At 50.5% G+C, this 15,565-nt stretch overlaps 1 protein-coding gene across 4 annotated transcripts in view; it reads right to left on the bottom strand.

Annotated features, from left to right (window-relative positions):
- Positions 1-7,557: 7,557 nt before the first annotated feature.
- ACVR1 (activin A receptor type 1) overlaps positions 7,558-15,565 on the bottom strand; it is a 47,977-nt gene continuing 39,969 nt past the window's right edge. For all 4 annotated transcript variants that reach the window (XM_042040936.1, XM_042040935.1, XM_042040937.1 and 1 more), the window contains exons 8-10: positions 14,958-15,155; positions 9,817-9,947; positions 7,558-8,867 (exon numbers count right to left, since the gene is read on the bottom strand). In XM_042040936.1, coding sequence (XP_041896870.1) covers positions 8,733-8,867; positions 9,817-9,947; positions 14,958-15,155 — 464 coding nt within the window. In that variant the 3' untranslated portion in view covers positions 7,558-8,732. The remainder of the gene's footprint in view (positions 8,868-9,816; positions 9,948-14,957; positions 15,156-15,565) is intronic.

Genomic DNA, 15,565 nt, shown 5'->3' with positions numbered 1-15,565 from the left:
GGGGGTCCGGGGCAGCCCCGGGAGCGGAGAGGGGACGGCGAGGGCCGCGCCGAGCCCCCGCTCCGCTCAGCCGCGGCTCCCGAGGCCCCGGGGCGAGCCCCCGGCCCGGCTCAGCGCGCCGGGCTCCCGCCGCAGCCGCGCAGCCCTCGGGGCTTCTGCCTGCAGAGATGCGCAAAAACAGCCCGGGACAAGGACGATTTTTAATCTTGGGGGTTTTTGCCAAATCTCCATCAGTGCCTTTTGGCACCTGCCCCGGGACTTCTCCGTCAGGCTGCACCGAATCACCCACGAACAGCAACGTGTTGGAACAGTTTGCAGCGTTTCTGCAATATCTTGAATGGGTTTAAACTAAAAGAGATTTAGATTAGATGTTAGGAAGAAAAGCACTGGCACAGGTTGCCCAGAGAAGCTGTAGCAGCTCCATCCCTGGCAGTGTCCAAGGCTAGGTTGGATGGGGCTTGGAGCACCCTGGGATAGTGGAAGGTGTCCCTGCCCATGGCAGGAGGGTAAAACTGGATGAACTTTAAGGTCCCTTCCAACCCAAACCATTATAGGATTCTGTGATTACACCACCACAAGCAAAAATAGTGACTAAATTATTTTTGAAAGAAAACAAATTGCCCTCCACCATGGTACAGACACAGCAGAGATGAAACCCAAGTAGTCTGGGATCAAGCGACTGTTAAACAGCACCAAAAAAAGCTGCTCTTTTTTCCTCTTTTAAATTGTCATTCAAACATATCCTGGAAAGATGCTCAGGACTTCCATGTCACCCCATCCTCAATTAATTGTGATGGGAATTGCAACATCTTAGTGCAGTGAAGTCCAACATCACTCTCTCACAGCAATCCCTATGAGTTGATGTTCTATTGCACCGAAACACAGCACAGCAGAGTATTGCACACCTCACTGCTTGGGAAATACTGCAGAGGGGTTAGAAAATACCTGCCATGATCTAATAAAATATATGAAGGTTTGGGTGTCAGAGCAATAAAACAATAGAGGAAAAATTGCTACTCTTTCCCTTCTGAAAGCCTGGAGCCAGTAACTGCCCTGTGCCCACGGCTTGCCACATGCCTGCACCTGCTCAGCCATCCTTTACTTGCCAAGTACCTGTTAAGCCATATATTACTTACCTGGAGATCCCAGCTGGCTCTGGGAACACCAGGAGAGAACACTGGATCCTCAGCAGCACCCAGGCACTGCTCGCCCTGCTGTCAGATCAAACAAACGCAGAGCTGGTCCCGGCAGATCCGTGTCTGCTTCTGCTCCTTCTGAAGTCTTACAAACAATTCACTTTATTTGCTCAATGCTACTAGAAAATGTAAATATAATTCGTTCAGATTCTGTTTTTGTTCATGGCATGGAATTATTCTGCTTTTCTGTGTAAAGGAAGACATAGAAGTAGGAATTATGTACTTAGTTTTTCTTCAGTTTAAGAAAGAAAATTTATAGAACACATTTACTCACCCTTTGCAGAAATGATGAAAAGAGTATCTCCTGCACTTGTAAAGGAGGAGAATGAAAGCTTTTAGAAAATTATATATATATATATATATATATATATGAACGTTTCTAGAGAGAAGTTGGCAGCACATATACTTGCAAGAATTAGTTCTGATTAAACCATCCATTCTGGTTTTAAACCAACACTTCCGATTAAGAAAGTGCTTCACTCTTTTTTTTTAACAGCATCTCCAAATGTACTTTTTATCTCACCACAGAAAGAAAAGGGGAAGGATTTTTCCTAGACTGTTCTGTTTCAGCACAAGCATTCAGGGATGCAGGAAAAGTGTTCCAGACTTCTCTGTTCCAGTGTAGGAATGGAGCAGAGTCCTGTGATTTAATGTTCATCCTCTATGAATATCCTCCTTCTGTATCCCACAGTCTTTGGAAAACCTGTTGAGGGAACTTAACTGCCCAGCAGGTGACAGAGCCAAACCCATCTCTGCCCCACTGCTGAGATGAAGTATTTGCAGCCAACCAGTGGATTGGGTCGTGGTGCTCAGTCACAGGGGAGAGAGCAGAAAGTGACTTGCAGAGCTCTGGAACATTCTCCAGCTGCCAAGTCCTACTGCCTTCTCCGTCATATGTCTGATGGCAGCCTCTATTGTAACTTTAGTTCTTGTTTGGACCAAATCTAGAGGGAAACATCAGGCTGAGATGGTGCACAAAGATGATGCTGGTGGTTTTCCAGCTACATCCATGAAACGTTACGGCTGCAGCGATTGTTCCTGACGAGGACCCACAGGACTGACCCTGAACCACACCATGGCAAACCTGACAAGTCAGGTTAAAAGCCAGAGCCTTCCTTCTCACAGAGTTCCTCACTAAGGCGTGGCAGAAAGCGTGGCTCAGGGATTTGGGGGTGCATGGTGGTGTGAGTGAGGCTCGGTTGTTGTTTAGCGACAGTTTTTTAATTCAGCCCACTTACATCCTTGTTTTCAATGTTTCCTTTGTGTTTAGGCTGTGAGGAGACTCCTCTGAGCTGGCACCTGGCACGATCCTGCCCCACTGCTCTGGACACTTGTTCTGCTGCAGAAGCAAATGGTTCAGCAGTAACAGACAAATTTAAACACTGACTAAGCACCAGTTTAGAGATACAAGCATACTATACATCACATATTCCTGGAGTAATGGACCACTGGACTGGGTAATTCCAATGACTGAAGACTTGTTATGAACAGCAGTGTTGCAGATACTGCCATGCCAAAGCTGGAGCATTTCATGTGGGACTTCAACACACAACTGGAAGCTGTAAGGCTTGTTGACACAAATCAACCCATATCACTTAGAATGACACTGGCGTGTGTTCACATTAAATATCTGACAAGTTCCTCCATTTCCCCTCTCACTTCTGCATGAAAGAAAAGCAGCATATCAGAACATGGATCACACTGCTCTGTCCCACCTCTCTTGGGCCAGATGCTCCATCAGCTTTCTCACACACCACGGGGCCGTGCTGTTGGTGTTACCCACTTTAAACAAGGCTCTTCGGGAAGAAGAAAAATCCAGGTGTTGAAGCTGAGTACAGCATCAGCTTTTCATTTTTTGAGAGGAAAAGGTTTCAGCACAGTAACCAAGATCTGGAGTTGCTGACACTGATACCAGTATCCAAACGTTGTTGATTTTAGGAGTTCAAGGTAGTTTTGTGACGGTAAAAGTGGACAGTCACTGCACTGGAGAAGGTGGTCAGTGCTTGGGTGAGGGCTGCAGTTGGAGACAAATTATTAATTACTGATGTTAGGTAATTTTTAAAAGCCACCTCAGAGGTTCAGCTGCTTCATCACTCATGCAGCTCACAGGGGTGAAAAGCCCGGACAAAGCCCTGGGCACACACCGGAGCTCCCCAGCAGGCACTGCCCACGGCGGGGGATGGAGCAGCATTCCCGGGATGCTTCCCCGCAGCGCCGGGGGTGCCCGCCCGGCACGGACACGGGGCAGGAGCGCTCTGGCCAAGGACGGGCTTTTGCCAGCCCTGGGGGTGCAGAGCCCCGAGGGAGGGACGAGGGTGACACAGGGCAGCGAATGCGGCGCCAAGGGGGACAATGGGCTGCGTTTTTTCAAAAAAAAACCAACCCAGCAACTGACACCTCGCAGGACTGAGAGCTGGCAGACACTTCGGTGTGTTGTCTCACAGGCCACCATCGCGAGGACCACGGCCCCAGAGCCCCAAGCAGTCGGGCTGGCACTGAACAGGGGGACAGTGAGCAGGTGTCCCAAACCCTGGAAGATCCCCCCACAGGCCTCACACAGCTCCACCACACAGGATCCAGGGGCTACGAGACAAGGCCATGACCAGCGAGAAGCTGCATCCACGGAGCAGGGCCCAGGCTCTCCTCCACAGGGAGGGACCTGAGGTCCCTCCTGCAGCCTCTTCCTCCAACATGAGCCGCATCCAGCAGCACTCGGCCCTTCCTGGCAGGCCCTGGCTTCTGTCCTGGCACAGCTCCGTGGCTCAGGCACTGAAGGGTGGTGGGATTTTTCCTTCTAACTGGGAATGTAACGCCAGTGTGCTATTCCCAGGTGAGAGCACCTGTCACAGTACAGCAGTAGCTCAGCTTTGGATAAAACACTTACTTTTCCCGCACAGATCTTATCTTTAAAATGAGTTCTGTGTTTGAGATTCTCTCTCTATAAATGGAACAGCACCTGGAATGTCTTTGCTTCCCTTCTCCAGTGCCAACCACTGCACCAAGGCTGAGCATTTTGTACAGCAGACATTTTGCCTCACAGGGAAGAGAATTGTCCCTATCAAAACAGTTTAATCCAGGTAAATAAAATTCTGGAAGGCTTCATACGGATTTTTGATGGATAATTCCAGCCCAGAAGGCCCACAAGGGAAGTTCCAACTGAGGGGGAGGACGCCTTCAGTGACTTCTCTGCAGCAACACTAACTGGGGTGTGCAGCCTCAGGCTGCTCCCAGCAGCTGTCCATCCCCAGGACACCTTGAAGTGCCACATATTCCTGACCAGTAACAAACAAGCCTTCTGCATATAGAACCACGGAATCACAGGATGGTTTGGGTTGGAAGGAACATTAAGGCCCATCCCACTCCACCCCCTGCCATGGGCAGGGACACCTTCTGCTACCCCAGGGTGCTCCAAGCCCCATCCAGCCTGGCCTTGGACACTTCCAGGAATGGGGCAGCCATGGCCTCTCTGGACAACAGAGAAATCAAAAAAGAAAAGCTACATTTCTTCCTGTACCCCTCTAAATCTAAAGCACCTCTGGTTGCATCCAGTCTTCCTCCTCTAACTGCTGGGGATTGTCCCCACCCACAGGACAGCTGAACCCCACGGGCAGTGCTACTCATTAGAGCTATTTTTCCACGCCTCCTCTCAGCAGGCTCTGATGCCCAGCGAGGCACCGCTCGAGCAGCTCCATCCTGGCTGGTGCAGTGCAAACCCGCCAGACACATGAATATTCAGCTCCAGCGAGGGAACTGCCTGTGCCATCGCCATAGTAATAAATGCAGCGACACCCTTACTGCAGCAGATTATATATAAGAATTCCAAATCTCTTTAGAAGATTAGATTTTGTGGAGGTACTAGAGGAACCCTGATTAATGAACACGCTGGAAAAACAGCGTGGCAGGCTGGGGTATTCCCTTCACATGGAACCTCCCCCACGCCCAAGCCCTCACACCTCCAGGGAAAAGCAGCAACAAACGTTCTCCTGTGACTGTCCAGACACGTGGAAATGAGGTTAAATCACACAGACTACAGATAATCCTTCCCTGGCTGTCACCGAGCTTTCCTTTCTCCATTCCCAGGCCTGCCACACTCCAGTTCCCAGGAGAGAATGCAGCCACTCCTGCTGGCTTGGACAGCACAGACCTTGACTATCCTCAGCAGGAATTGTACATTAGGAAGGCACAGTGGTGAATGACTTACCCCAAGTCGAGGGCTGAGAACTTGCTAAGGAATTACTCCTAATGATTACTTTCCACTTCATTTTCTTGATTCACATTTGCCAAATAGTGACCCAATTCCAACACACACACTAGGCTAACACTTCAAATAGTTCAGTTCGCCTGGACCAAAAGTACTTCAGTAGCAGGGGGTGAAAGTGAAATGTGTTTAAAATAAACCCTGGATGCTTTGCTGTGCAGAAGGCAGTCCTCAGAGCAGCAGCACTGACCGTGACCTTGCCTAGCACATCCAGGAGTGCCCAGGACTCCCAGTACTGACAGACTCTGTTACCCTGCCAGTGGCTTTTCTGGATAATCTTTACTTAAGACAGGATAAAGAGTATTACTGGGGTGTTCCTATGGTTTGTGGTTTTATCCTTTAGTCCATTATTCCCTGTGTGTTCAGAGAAGGGCAATGGAGCTGGGGAAGGGGCTGGAGCACCAGGAGCACCAGAAGGAGCTGGGAAAGGGGCTCAGCCTGGAGAAAAGGAGGCTCAGGGGCACCTTCTGGCTCTGCACAACTCCCTGACAAGGGGGTGGAGAGAGAAGTGTGCATGTTCTTGCTGCAGGCCCCATATCCTGCAGCAGCCCCAGCACAGCTGACAGCCAGTACCCAGCACTGGGGTTGGAAAAGCCAGATCCACAGGGACCACTGTGGAGTACATGGAGCTGCTCCCAACCCGCAGTCAGTGCTGTTCTAGAACACAGCACTTTGCAGAGGATGGCTACAATGCAAAGAAGAGCTGGAGCAGGTATTTAACAGGACCATCTTCCTAACAGCCAGTAAGATGGTGAGACTTCGTGTGGCAGTGTTTGAGGGACGCAGCGCAGCTTCTGCCAGCACGGCCAGAGCTGTCACCAACCTTCAGCACCACAGGTTGTCTCTCTCCTCCAAGCTCTGCACGGGAAAACACTGGAGAGGTGGAAACTCCAAGCAAAAACTTGACCATGAACTCCACACTCACACTGCACACAAATGCCACCTCTGCCTCTGTCCCCTCTGTCTGCAGTGCCACCTCCTGTCATCCTGGACTGTCCAGACCTCCCTGCCGGCCTCACCCCAAGCACCTCCACAAAGAGCCCGCCTTGCTTCCCACTTGGCTCAAATCCTGTTGCCTGCTCCATCCCGTTACAGAAACGCTGGAGTCACACCAGGCACGGGGGACTGCAGAGCTTCAGGCAACGCCCACTATCAGTCACCAGCAATGCAGCTCCTCACCCTGCAGCTGTACTTGTCACCAGTGACCTCCATCCACCCAGCAGCTTCAGCCCACCCCCGATTCCCTTGTGCCACTGACATCCCGTCCCTCCCAGGCTGCACCTGTGTCCCAGTCAGCCCAGTACACAGCTCACACACACACACCAATTTAAAGCAAACCAAAACACAGTCAGGCATTTGAATTCCTGTTACAAACGAAGAGAAAAGTTCATCGGATCCCACTTTTCCTATTTTTTCCTCATCACATACAATTACACAGTTAGAGACCTGGCAGCTGGTGCCAGCTCAGGCTGCTCTGCAGAGCTCCACACCACGCCGTCTCTCAGCCCCAGGCAGCACCTACCCCACACACTTGGCTCCTATTCCTACACTAGCAATGTGGAATGAGGCATTCCTCTTGGCTGGAACGGGACAGGGAGGATGGGGCTGAGAGGGAAGTTACAGAGAGGCAGCAGAGCAGGACCTGGCAGACTTGAAGCGCTGAAGGGAACTCAGAGGAGTGTTTTACCCCAGAGAGAAATCGTGTCCAAGTGGCTGATCACTGCCCTAAGCCTTAGATCGCCTGGGGAATTCCAAGCCTACGAACAAAGGGGCTCTTTTCCAAGGATGAGAGGGCACTGCCACTTCCTGGACACTCCACTGGCCTAAGGAAGGAGAGGTGTGGAGAGACCCAGGCAGAGGCAACTCTTTGCTGCCGACAGAGCTGACCTCCTCCCCGCAGGTGGGGATCCTGGAAGGGGACTGGAGGACACGGACAGGGCCGGTGTCATGTCCAGGGAGAGCCCAGCACCTCCCTGCTGCACCTTTAGAGCCTCAGCACCTCGGAGGGGCAGGAGCACCGCCAGGACCCTGCGGGTACAGCCCAGGGTCCCCATGGCAGCACCTGATCACTGACAGCAGTAACACAACTCAAACACTCTGTGCTTTGACTTGAAAACATTCTATTTAATTTATACAAATAACTACTAAATAGAAAAAGTAGATTAAAACAAAATAGTTATTTTTCTGGCAGAGTTTAAATGCATATTATATAGCTTAGAAGAAATAAAATGCATTTTCCCCACAGCATTCATGACCTAATATTCTAGTTAACTCCTCCATTGCTTTCCTTTCCCAGATCAGTAAGATGCCAGACGCAAGGTCCTGTGGGAAATGGCTATATATACGTTCCATATTCCAACTGAAAATATGGTACAGACCACACACCTACAAATGTGAAGCACTTAAAATGTGACTATCAAGTTGTAATATGATAATACAGAAAACAATTCATGTTTCAGGTTATACGGTGTTACAAAAACGTCTGTGTAAGAAATCATGAAAGAGGCCACATAAAAATAAGCTTTAACTTTATGCACTTATTTTACAGTTTAAAAAACTGGCAAGTGCACTAGTAATAAATAATTTGCAAGTTTTGGATAAACAAGAAATTCCTAATGTTCAGCATTATTGTAAACATCAGTACACATGTAAAATGCAGCTAAAGTCTGACAGTTACATTTTCAGTTTACCGAATTCTTTTCCTATTACTCAGGCAGAGATCAATGCAGGATACAGCCAATCATATTTTTGGCAAGTCATGTCGTTAAAATTAACAGTGACAGTGCAAGTAAGGAATGCAAAGAATTCCTAGTGCAATAAAGAAGAGAAGCACAGGCAATATTGCTGATTAAAATTTACCACTTCCATGTGTTCACCCTGGGAGTGATTAGGAGAATTAAAATAAAATTTAAAAAAAAAAAAAAAAAAAAGAAGGGAAAAAAAAGGAAAACAAAAAACAACCAAAAAAAAAAAAAGAGAAAGAAGAAAAGAAAATAAAAGAAAAAAGCTGTTCAAAGCCATTGTTTAATGCCCTGATCTTGTCTTAGGATTTCTCTGTCTTCCTTCAGGCCACTACCTCAGCCACAGCACATCCAGCTGAGTCCTCAGCGCTCGCCCAGGTGTGGTCCGAGCAGTCCGGACGTCCCGCGGCCCCCCCAGCGGCTCCCCAGAACTCCCGCTCCAAGCAGCCCCTGGGGACCAGGGGTATGAACTGCCTGGCCAGAGCCCCCTGGGCCAGCCAAGTGCCTTCCTGTCAGGAGAGCACCACGACGAGAGGGTCAACAGTCAGCTTTCAGTTTGTCTAAGGAATTGTCAATTTTGGTCAAAGTCTTTTTGATGCGCAGGGCTGTCAGTCTGGCCGATGGGTTCTGGTACCAGCACTCCTTCATCAGCTTGGCAAGGGACGTCAACGTCTGGGGAAGAACAGAAACCACACAACACGCAGGTCAGTCCACAAATAACAAGCCAAGGAAGCACTGGCTGGGGCCAAGCACTCACACAGAGAGGTTCTACTGCCTAATGAATGCTCCATTTTCAGAGTTTCCCGCCATCTATCAAATACAGAGCTTTCATGTTTTGAAAATCTCCTGAAGTCTGATAACTTGATTAAACGAAGAGCACAACTGGCCTGTGGGCTGACTGGAGTGACCAGCTAGTGTAACTTCAAGCAGTTGAGTGTTGGGAGTTTTTTCTAATTAAGAAAACACTACACAGAATTTCTCTTCAATGAAACCAACTCCTGCAGACCCTGGAAGGCAGCTGAGAAGGTGCAGAAGTTCTGCCTGTGATTTCATCATGCCCAGCAAGGTTTAACTGGCTGGGCTCCCAGCACAGGGCACAGCTGGCACCCAACCCTCAGAGACGGGCCCTCTGCCCTGCCCAGCCCTACAGATTTCAAACTGACTTCCGCAGCTTCAGGGGTAAGGACAGAACAGCTGGGCAGCCTGGAGAGGCCAGACTGATACTGATGAAGAAAAATAAACTTGAGCATCAGTCTTTCAAAAGGAACAACAGCCCCTATCTTGCAGGCAGGAGAGACCAGCATTCTGTTGTGTGTGTTGTAAGCCCTAGAAAGCCCTGGACTAGCTTCCAACCCCTTCACTTCCTCTCGGAGGGAGAACAACCGCCCAGGAAAAGCAGCTGTAAGAGATTTTGCTAATGACCAGCTCAGACCTGGCAGTCATCAGTTTGCTCAGTGCTCCCCAAGGCCAGGCCAGCACATCCCAACACCTGTACAGGTGATGCTGCTGACGAGGCCCATCGAGATCATCTCCACAGCAAGTGACAACTGAAAAAGCTTCCACGACTATGTCAAAGAAAGACCAGCACCTATCTGCTCCAGCCCCCCAGCACTATACTGACCGGGTCTGAGAACCATCTGTTGGGAATGTTGGGCCTCTGCTGATCCACACAGACCACTTTCCTCATGTCTTCAAAACTGGGATCGTTCGGAACCAAGTCATAAAAGGGTGGTTTGTAGTCTTCCACGATACCTGGTGAGACACAAACAGACATTACTCCATGACTGTGCAAGTGAACAGCATTTCTGCAGGGACAGAGGGAACAGATAACCCACCCAAGAGGCACAAAAATCCTTCAGAAGTCAATCCTACACTGTCACGCAGCCTCTGAACAACAGAACAGCACTCACTGCCCCAGGAACAGCTTCTTCTACCCAAAATGTTAATTAATTGGCTCATATTGCAAGTCTGAGTATGAGCTATATATGCATTTTGCAGATGCTGGAGCTGAAAGGATGAGAAGTAAATCCCTTGCCAAAAGGCCATGTTTTGTAACACATGCAGCTCTCCTGCCTACCACAAACTGGGACTTCTACCAGCAAATGGAAAAATGTAAGGTCTGCACTGGTGTTTCTAGCAGGTTCAACACACACTTTGGTGCTTTCATAATTCCTGAAAGAGTCCAGTAAGCATGTCAGCATCCACAGACCCTCAAGCTGGTGTTTCAAAGCATTTCATTCCTTGTTATGAAAACAGTAAAATCCCCAGGGTAACTGGCACCACATGCCATCACAAAGCCAAACACCAGAGAGCCCATGGTACTCAGGAGCTGAATGCATCTTCATAAAATCACAGACTGGTCTGGGTTGGGAAGGACCTTACAGCTCAACTCATTCCACCCCTGCAATGGGCAAGGACACCTTCCACTAGACCAGGTTGCTCCAAGCCCCATCCAGCCTGGTCTTGACACCACCAACCTGGCCATCTCCTAGGGTTTGGCACTGAAACAGGAGTTTGTGTGTGTGTGCTCCCCCAGCCCGTCACCCTGCTCACGGAACGCTGCCAGGCTGGAGCCCCTCTGCCTGCTTCCCAAGACACACGTGCACCTCTCTGCTTCCTCATTGGATCAGGCCCACAAACCATCTACAGGGAGCCCAACTTTCTCAGGAAGCCAATTTACAAACTGGTGTTCAAAGACAGGCATCTGGGTCAGCAGCATGGAAAAAGCTGAAGCTGATGAGGCCCTCTGTGTCCAGCAGGAACATCAAACGGCTGCTGCTGACAGCTGGGACCAACAGACCGAAATCCCACAGCCACACGTGAAACCCAGGAGAATCTCTGCTGCTTTGGATAGCCTGAAGCTGAAACGAGGTTCTCAATCTTTCCTACAGCAGTTGAATTTTAGTTTTCGTGTTCTATCGGAGATGAAGATCAAAGTTCCACAGATATTTTTATGCATAATCTGCAAAAATCTGTAAACCACTGTCTGCGATGATTAGTCAAAAAGGGAAAGAGTCTTCAGGAAATTACAAGTGCCTTGGAAAACAGTAGGGTAATTTGGAGACCTGGCTACCCAAGCAAGCCCATCAGAAGCACCAGGCAGCCTGCAGAGTTTGCCCAGTGCTATTCCGACATGGACAGACAAATTACACATGCTGCATACAGCAGCACCACCCACCCTCCTGCTCAGAGCAATTCCCCATTGCATTTCATTGCATTGCAACATCACCTGGCCTGAATTCCTAGCTTCACCCTTCTCCTGCCTCAGCCCAGAACCCAGTTTACTGTGAGTCCTCACCAACAGAGCCCATCCTGCAGGTAAAGCCGGGGCTTTGCATGAGCCAAATGCCCAGCTCCAGCTACGTCACACAGCTCTGAAGGCACTGCCAGGGCCACGAGGACGTTACACGTGAACTTTACCACTGCAGAGAGCGTCTGGCTCTCATTCACTGTTTTCATGTGGTCTTTCCCAAGCACAGGGCACATAACTGGCTGCTCCAGAGAAGACAGGCAGTACTGCAGACAAAGGAAGCGGGTCTGGCCTTTACTCCAGTAGTGCCTGTGGAATCCTCGGAGCTGCCGAGGCCGGCGGTGCCGGGCCCGCGGGAGCAGCCGGCTCCGCAGCAGCCCTCCCTCAGCGGTGCCAGGGAGCCACTCGCCCTCTGTCCCACAGCGCTGCGCCCACACAGCGTCACCGACCGGGGCACGCTGCCTTCGGCCACTGCCCGGGGAGCACGGGCTGCCCACTGGCTCGGGGACACCTTCCGCACAACCCACAGCCTGGGCTTTCTGCACAGCTTGGAGGTGACTTCTGTCATTTCCAGCACGCCCTACTGCTCTCCTGGGGCCACTGGCTTTCTGCTCTCCAATCACCTGCAATTCACACGTACCGCAGTGGCTTCTTACCTTTACTCCTTGTCACTTCATAGACTCCCCACATGGTTTGAGAGGAAAGGGACCTTAAAGCCCATCCCATCCCTTGCCATGGGCAGGGACACCTTCCACTAGCCCAGGGTGCTCCAAGTCCCATCCAGCCTCGCCTTGGACACTTCCAGGGATCCAGGGGCAGCCACAGCTGCTCTGGGCACCCTGTGCCAGGGACTCCTCACCCTCACAGCCAGGAATTCCTTCCCAATATCCCATCTATCCCTGCCCTCTGGCAGTGGGAAGCCATTCCCTGTGTCCTGTCCCTCCATGCCTTGTCCCCAGTCCCTCTCCAGCTCTCCTGGAGCCCCTTCAGGCCCTGGAAGGGGCTCTGAGCTCTCCCTGGAGCCTTCCCTTCCCCAGGCTGAACATTCCCAGCTCTCCCAGCCCGGCCAGAGCAGAGGGGCTCCAGCTCTTGGAGCCTGTCCATGGCCCTTAGCTGACTTTAAGTCCAGCTTGTCCTGTGCATGCACAAATCTCACTGCTCAACCCGACACAGAGCACAGCAACAGCTCCAGCCTTGCACAGGGAACGACGACCACACGCCAGGGTTACTCTGAGTAGGAACCACCTCTGAGCTTCTGCTGTTACTGTCATTGTTGAACAAGACCACAACCCTGGGAACAACCACGACAATTCCCAGGGATCTGAGCTGTGAGTGCCAGGCACCAGGGAAGCACTGAACCAAGGCAGCACATTCCAAGAGCAGAGGACACTCTCCAGAGAACCAGCACTGCTCTACTTGAAGAGAGTCAAACACTGCTTTGGGGAGCGAAATCACATTTTCAGTACAGAGAAAATGCTGGCTGGCTCCTGCTACAGCACACAGACAACACACAAGTATTTGTTTGTGCCAAAGGAGCTACCTATCACATTTTCCTCCTCATACTAAACAAGAAAATACCAAGAACCTCTGTGTCACCTGGAGGATTCATTGGGTAAGTTTTTAAAATAAAAATTAAATTAAATAAAATTTAAGAACTTCAAGGTCTCTGTGAGCTGAAGTACTAAACCAGGCTGAGTCACTGGAAGGACTCAGGTGAACAAGAGATGCCCAGTGTCCACAAGCCCGGGAGAACAGCAGAAGTTTGTAGCACAGGGAGCTGACGAGTGCCTCTGGTCCCCCAAGACATCATCACCCCTTCACACCACTACGCCCTTGCTCCTGCAGGCTCACTCCCAATGCCAAAGTCTCACTGCAAAGCAAACAGGGTTATCAGAGTGACCACCTGACCAGCAACGATTCCCACACAGCTCAATGCACAGAGGCAAGGGAAGATGTTTACTCCATCCCAACCAGTGCAAGGGCATGGAATTACTTACAGCAATAGCAAGGAGTACAGAGCAACTGGTTCTGTGCAATTAGCATCACCAGTGCCTGAAACTTCAGACTGTCTTGACATGACCAATGCAGTGACAGATCTGCATCACCGTGTCTCCATGGTGGCACTGAGCTCAGTCAGAATCAAATTCCCAGAGCATTCACTTATAAGCAGGTAGGCCTGCAGTCCCCTGAGCTCCACACCAGCCTGGTGAAGCTGCCAGCACCATCCACCCTCGCTCGTTCAAGAGCAGCTCAGGTAAAGCCTCTGTGAGCTGCAGCAATGCCTGTGTACAGCGCCAGTACTGTGCCTGTGCCCAGTGGCACACTGCAGGAGCCCTGCTGGTCCCTGCCCCGCTCCGTGGGTGCAGTCCCTCGGCTGGGGGCCGGCCCTGCCCTCCCCCCCCGCCACACCAGCATCCCCTGTGGCACCGGGAATCCACCAAGCCCTGCCCAGCCAGCCCATCGCTCCACGGCCACCGATACCCGAGGCTGCTCACAGACTGCCAAGGCAGTGCAGGGTATAAAACTGCACAGAACACCAAAGCTCCAGCTGAAATTACCCAGGCACTCACACTGATGTGATGCAACCCAGAAGGCCCCAAACATTGTGCAAGTCTTCACAGCTGCCTACAACACACCTGTGCCAACAAATGCTCTCAGAAACATTAACACTGCACATTCACCATCTTTCCTCTTTCCTCTAACTAGCCATGTACACCTTCAGCACATTTGGACTTAGTGGGAAGAGCTCAAACACAATAGATTAAACAAATGGTTGTGACAATCTGCAATTTCCTCATATCTAAAGACGCGGCCATGAACAACCCTGTCAGGATCTGCAGAAATGCCTGAAGGGCATCCTCTGTCTTCTCCTGCCCACTTAGGTCCAGAGAGCACAGCCTGAGATCTACAAGTCAGAGAGGACTTCTGAACTGAGCAGGAATCACACCAAGAGATACCCAGCTAAAAGGTTCTGAAATTCAAGTACCCTGGCCAAGGAGAGAGGAAGTGACCCTGTGCTCCAGACAGGATGGCAGGGACACCCTTCCCAAGCACAACTGCACTTGGACCAAGCCCTACCTTGGGAGTGCATCTAACTCGGTAAACCAAAAGCAGTCCTGAATTCTGATACCTTCTGCACTTCCCATGTATTTTCTTTCTGTCCTTTAGGATTTTTCATGAGAAACAGCCACCTACAAATATTCACTAGGGTTTAATGACACAAGGAAGAAGGATGGAGACTTTGTAATCTAAAATTTTAACTTAGCTATTTGGTATGAATGAGGTCTCACCAGTGCTAAGAATGAGCAGGGGACTCTCTCTCTTCTCTGCCTTAACAGAAATGACAACAGGATTCAGCCACTGTACCCAACACACCAACAGCTTCCCCAACATATCAGGAATCAAACTATTGTGGAGGCCCAGCATGTTCCTGTGCATTTAGGTGGCAGGTGCTTTGCCATGCACTTCCTCAGCCTCTCCTAGAGGCAAGGGAAGGAGTCCCAAGCACTTACCATTGCTAACCATGCGCCTGGCCACTTCCCAAAGGACCAGCCCAAAGGCCCAGATGTCCACCCGCTTGTAGGAGTCAAAGCAGTCTGCCTGGATCGTTTCGTCCAAGACTTCTGGAGCCATGTAGCGCTTGGTGCCCACACGGGGATTGTTCCCCACATCCAACTGGTTTGTGCTTTGGGAATGCATAACTGCAAGGCCTGAAGGACAGAAAAAAGAAGTCACTGTGAAGTCTCCTTCAACCATAGCAGCACAAGCTTAAAGGTCCCCGGGAGCAGCAACCCCATCAGATGGTTTCTGGAAGAGAAGGAGCCAAGGGCCTAACTGGCCAAAGACCAATGAGGTCAGCTCCAAACTCGCCAGCAAAACCAGCCCCTGAGGCTACAGACTGGCCCATTATCTCCTATGGGATTACCACCAAGCTTTTTATTGCACTCTTGCAAAACATTGTCATGAAGTGTTTTGCAGCCACTGGATGTCCCCAGCACTCCAGGCACAGATACGCAGAGGCCAAACAGCTGCTGCTTAGAAGAAAACAATTTTACACGGCATTCAAATTTATTTATAGACCTTTTGGGTAGGTGGATACACCCGAACTGTGGGGAAGGGA

Source organism: Corvus kubaryi, unplaced genomic scaffold (genome assembly GCF_017639235.1).
Source record: "Corvus kubaryi isolate FWS band 111438036 unplaced genomic scaffold, C.kubaryi_AGA036_p1.0 37396, whole genome shotgun sequence".
NCBI lineage: Eukaryota > Metazoa > Chordata > Aves > Passeriformes > Corvidae > Corvus > Corvus kubaryi.
This window is presented reverse-complemented; position numbering and strand designations above follow the sequence as displayed.